The sequence below is a fragment of the Engraulis encrasicolus genome, chromosome 6 (genome assembly GCF_034702125.1).
Source record: "Engraulis encrasicolus isolate BLACKSEA-1 chromosome 6, IST_EnEncr_1.0, whole genome shotgun sequence".
In the NCBI taxonomy this organism is placed as follows: Eukaryota; Metazoa; Chordata; class Actinopteri; order Clupeiformes; family Engraulidae; genus Engraulis; species Engraulis encrasicolus.
Window position 1 is genome coordinate 28963253 of NC_085862.1, and position 6242 is coordinate 28969494.

The 6242-nt window shown below is 43.9% G+C and overlaps 1 protein-coding gene across 1 annotated transcript in view; it reads left to right on the forward strand.

Moving 5' to 3' along the window:
• The window catches only part of LOC134451054 (cilia- and flagella-associated protein 57-like), a 34681-nt gene that overhangs the window by 20127 nt on the left and 8312 nt on the right, over nucleotides 1–6242 (forward strand). The window contains exon 16 of the mRNA XM_063201196.1: nucleotides 3080–3238. Coding sequence (XP_063057266.1) covers nucleotides 3080–3238 — 159 coding nt within the window. The remainder of the gene's footprint in view (nucleotides 1–3079; nucleotides 3239–6242) is intronic.

Sequence of the window (6242 nt, forward strand, 5' to 3'; positions counted from 1 at the left end):
GACGAAAAAGAGCCACATTCGCAATTCCTTTACATCTCAAGTCTTACTGAGACACTGCATTGGTTTTGCACAAGGCCCAAAATGACAGCTTGTGTGACAGCTTTAAGAACAGCCCTCATACCTCCACTTGATGTTGGCGAGTATCAAATGGGTTGCATGGATGTCAGAGAGTGTCAAGCATCACTCCACAACCCCTTGGAGTCTCCTCCCACTGACTGAACATTATGCACTGGGATACTGCAGTCTACAATCACAGTGGAGTGGTATTGCAGCGTTAACAAAAAGATCCATTCACGCTGAGCTCTTTTCAGCTGACACTGCAATACTGTGATATCGCAGTACATAATATTGTTTTGATGTTTTTTTGGGGTTTTTTTTGTTGTGATTTCCTTTTAGATTGCAATTGTTGAAGCGTGAAGCCTACAACATATAATGGGTAGTTTGTTTTAAAAGGCTACGAATCAACCCCACATATACTGTACATATTTGCTTCCGCTTTTCATTCGATCGGAATGTTCTTATCAGCCCAGTTCTTCAACCAGTACGGAATTGATCATTCATTTGGTAAATAAAGAGATGAGTATTAAAGGGACACTGTGTGAGATTTTTCGTTGTTTATTTCTGGAATTCATGCTGCCCATTCACTAATGTTACCTTTTTCATGAATACTTACCACCACCATCAAATTCTAAATATTCATTATGAAAATTGCACTTTTCATACATGAAAAGGGGAATCTTCTCCATGGTCCGCCCTTTTGAATTTCCAAAAATAGCCATTTTTAGCAGCAAAAATGACTCTACTTGGACCATACTGGAAAATATTTGTTTATTACTTAGAAAACGTTCATGTAAAGATCAAATTTGGCAATTGACAGCTCAGTTTCAATGAGCAGCATAGTTGCAGTACCCTTTTTGACCATTTCCTGCACAGTGTCCCTTTAACCATGAAGGTGTGTAGGAAATCTGTAGTGGTGGATTGTGGCGCATGGAGCCACGTTGGCATGGACTTTTACAGTATAGTCTTTGTCTCTATTACCGGAAACACCCACAGGGTGGCACAGTTTGGGCAAGGCCCAGTCACACCAACAGCCAGCCAAGTCACTACAGTATTAGCCAACACTACTGCTTTTTTTATTCGTTCCCTGCCCAACCACCCCACCCATATCCAACACACACACACACACACACACACACACACACACACACACACACACACACACACACACACACACACACACACACACACACACACACACACACACACACACAACACACACACACACACACACACACACACACACACACACACACACACACACACACACACACACACACACACACACGCTGTACAAGGTGTCCCTATAAAAGAAGTGAACACTTTAAAAATGCATGTCATGTACAAAGTGTACACTGGTTCAAAGTGACTAGTACAAAGTGACATTTTTGTCTAAGAAGAGCTGACAATGCATATCACATATTTTTTTTGTTATATATTGTGTATTTATAATTTTGTCCTCACTTGCATTTTGTATTCACCGCATTCACTTGTCAGTGACTCTGATTAGGTCTCATCGCGTAGACTGGCACATCAGTTTGACAATAAATTCTATTGCACTTTGAGAATGAATTTTGAATGAATTTCGATGAGCATTTATTTTATTGATTGGCTTCGTTGAATGAATCATTTTAAAGTGTGTATTCATTTTAACTGGAACATCCTGTACAGTACTGTACACCCACTGGACACAAACCTGCCCTACAGCACCACCACTGCTGTCTTCTCCTCACCACCACCCTCTCACCTCCCTCCCCCCCCTCCTTCCTCCTCCCGGTGCCACAGAGGTAGGTTATAATTATGACCAATCACGCTGCCATACGGGCCGCTCGCTGCGAGCACGCGTGTCCATCTGTCCACATTTGTGCCCAGCGCACCGTCCACAGCGGCCCTGTAATGTGGAATAAATCCCCCACACAGACGTGCTTGCGCACACACACACACGAACACACACACACACATAAACACGCGTACACAGACACAGACACAGACACAGGCACACACACAAACACTTACACATACACACATACACACACAGACACACACACACACACACACGCACGGACACACACACACACACACACGCACGGACACACACACACACACACACACACACACACACACACACACACACACACACACACACACACACACACACGCACACACACACGCACACACAACCACATACATATACGCGCGCACGCACACACACACACACACACACACACACACATACTCCCTAATAGTGGCGGATGATGTTGACTCGGTCTCTCGCACGCAAAGATTAGCCTGTGCTTCCTCTCGCCCTACCCAGGTAAATAGTTGTTGGATAAGCACAAACAATGTCGCCACCCGGGTGATCTGTTTACTGTAACCTGTCATGGACGACACAAGTCATTGTGTTTGTTTGTGTGTAAAATGGCTTAGCAAATAATAGCGCTCGCCCTCTTTTTTGTTGTCCTTGGTGTGTTTGCATTAGGCATCATAGATAAAATTCCTGAAATGAAGAGCTATTCTTCAAATTACTGGGGACTTCATTACATTGCATTTGTGTGTGTGTGTGTGTGTGTGTGTGTGTGTGTGTGTGTGTGTGTGTGTGTGTGTGTGTGTGTGTGTGTGTGTGTGTGTGTGTGTGTGTGTGTGTGTGTGTGTGTGTGTGTGTGTGTGTGTGTGTGTGTGTGTGTGTGTGTGTGTGTGCGCGCGTGTGCGTGTGCGTGTGCGTGTGCATATATTTTACATTGTCAATATACTGTAGCATACTCTGCCACCGGTAATGCTTAATAAATGAGTCAAGTCAAGTCTGCTTTTATTGTCAATTTATTTACATGCACTGGTTAAATTAACAAATGCAAATTAAACATGAATGCAAGGTGGTACTGCACGCAGTGTCATTATTTGTCATACAATGCAATGAAATGTAATGAAATATCTTGCAAAGTGGCACTGCCATTGATTGAATATTAGTTCTAATATACAATCAATGGGCACTGCACGTAATGTAATGCAATGCCTTGTGGTACAGTCCACCAGTCTGCAGAAGGAGGTGGATGAGAAGAACACGCAGATCGAGCGCATGAAGACGGAGCAGAACCGGCTGCAGGCAGTCATCAAGAACCTGGAGAAGGACACGCTGACCTTGAAGAAGGAGATCATGGAGAGGGACGACACCATCCAGGACAAGGTGAGTTGGTCCATCGCCATCGAGGGGGTAGTGGAACGGTCTAAGCACACGTGTAATAGGCTACTGTGGAGGCCCGGGTTCGAAGATGGACGGGGTAACTGTCTCCTTGAAGGGGATGTGGAAGAGGGGATGGCGGAAGGTGTCTAATGAAGTGACTGACCATCCCGAGGGATACTAGGGGGGCGTTCGAAGCACATCTGTGCTACCGTGGAGGCCCGGGTTCGTAAAGAAGATATAGAAGAGAGATAGCCATAATACAGGACAAGGTGAGTGTGAGGGAGTGACTGGACTGGCCATCCTGAGGGGGTAGTGGAGCGCAGAGCCATACAGAGGGGAGAGTTACGCGATTGGAGGACCAGGAATTAAATTGCAGCCCCGCCTTTCAACGAGATAAGGTCGTGCCTAAAGCGACTGTATTCCCATAGACTCAACATAGAACCACCACATTAACAGCCAAAAATAAGGACTAACGAACTATACCGCAGGGTAATCACCACAAATATGTAAACTATCAACTGTCTCGGTGGTGATAATCACAACAGTTTTACCATCTGTGATGTTTATCTGAAGTTATTACTACGAACAGCAAGTCTTGTCATATTCCCTGCATTGCATCGCATTGCATTTGCTGTGTGCTACGCCCACTACTAGGCACTAACATTCGCAACGCTAAGCAGTAATGAGAAGCTAAAACAGCTAATTTTGCTAATGAGGAAGTCGGCCTTAGCACACAGCGGAGATTGCCTGACTCTCCCCTCTGTATGGCTCTGGTGGAGCGGCCTACGCATACGTGTGGGCGGGGCAATTGTCACCTTGAAGGAGAAGGTACAGGAGAACTGTGACACCATCCAGAACTTCCATGTTGAGGTTGCGGTAGAGCCCAGCGACGGTGGAAAATGGTCGTGAAAGCCTTGTTGGCTATCTGGCTCCGCCCTGCATGATACCTCCAGTATTGTGCACAGTGCTCTGATAGTTCTGCAGCAGGTGTGTATGTGCACTCCTTCACACATGGTTCTATGCACAAATAAATTCTCACAGCAAACATAGTCTTGCCTTAAGGTGAGTGGGAAGTATGGGCGTTTGTGTTTCTTTTCCTGTTTATGTTGTGCTCTTCTCTCTCTCTCTCTCTCTCTCTCTCTCTCTCTCTCTCTCTCTCTCTCTCTCTCTCTCTCTCTCTCTCTCTCTCTCTCTCTCTCTCTCTCTCTCTCTCTCGCCATATGGTTTGGAGTGTCCATCTGCTGTTGAGGCCTGAGGATTTATTTTTCTTCCAGGAGTTGGAGAACTTGAGTAGCTTACTCACAGCCCCCTAGCCTTGAGTCAGAATTGATCTGCATTAATGTTGCATTCAAGGCTCGTAGGCAAACATACAGTATTGTTTGTGAAGCAAAATGTCTGCAAATAGCCCTATATTGATTGTTAATTTCTTCATAACAGGGGGGAAATTAATTAATACATTACATATTGATTGGCTATTGATCAGAAGTTGGACTAGCAGCACATGGTACATTTTCAATATTTTTTAAGCCCTAGGGCCTCAATACTGGTCATAATACAAAGCCCACACACACACACACACACACACACACACACACACACACACACACACACACACACACACACACACACACACACACACACACACACACACACACACACACACACACACACACACACACACACACACACACACACACACACACACACACTTCCTACTTTATACCATCAGCATTTTTATTTTGTACAGCTTAAGACTCCCATATCATTCAAATCAAATTCTTGCTACACCTCTTTGAAAACGTAAATTTAGTAGGCAGTTACCCTACTGCTGCAGCGTGTATCAGTAAGCCACTTTTAGGCATTTCAGGAGGCATTTGACAGAGCATATTTTATCATTAGATGCATGACTCATCTAGTTCCAGGTGAGGGGCTTCTCTGTGTTTCACCAGTCTCCCTCAGCAGCGACATGAAGGAGGGAGGTGGCCCATAATTGATAAGTTGTGCTGCGTCTTTTAAATACAGCAGATGCCGGTTAGGTTGCAGATTAGGGTACTGCGCCGCATGGATTCCATTCCGTCAGCCAAGTAAATTGGGTTTGAGATAAACGATACAAAATGTTTTGGATTAGAAGAGGGAAGGAGTTCAAGGAAAGATTTTTCTGGCTGTAATGAATATTAATGGACCCTCCGAGCTTTTACTTTGTGTGACTTTGCTCTCCTCTCTCTTTGTTTCTCTTCCCTTTGTTTTTGTGATTGTCTGTGGAGCATAAATGGTGTTTGGAGTTTATAATGCCCTTTTAGGTGCTGTTTCCACAAAGCCGGATATTTTTAAATGTGGATTTTTTTCCTCCTGTGTACATTGGTTCTGGCCTTTCTTTTCCACGTAAGCAGAGTATTAAAACCCACATATCAAAAATCCGACTTATATTCCGTTTAGGCAGCTGAAACGCACCTGTTACAATGGAGTGCTTATTTTTATCCACATGTTGCTATTCCTCCTGAACAGGAGGAAAAAATATCCACATTTAAAAATATCTGGCTACGTGGAAACAGCACCTTAACCTGTATCAAGTTGGAACTCACCTTTTTTTTTGGGGGGGGGGGGCATTGGTCCCAAGAGATCCTACTGCCTGACCCGGGTGTTGGTGGAATATATTACTAACAGCACAATATATGTAGTAGTATTAAAAATTAAATAAATATATTATTATCAGTAAATCCCAATTGTAACAGCCCAGGGGAAGTGGAAAATTAGCTTATTCCCCCCCAAAAGGTGGCCTGTATCTTCATTGTTTTTTCTGATATGATGGAAAAGTAGTTTTCAGTGCGTTGGCTTTCGGGTCATAAACGACATCAGAAGGCAATAATGCTCTAAATAAAAGCCTCTTAGTTAAATCCCTAAAATCAAAACTCCAGTGAAGAGAGAGGATTACCCATTTAGTAACTTATAGCTGAGAGAAACCACCACATATTAATTGTTAGTCTGTATATTATCTGAAAAAAAAGCC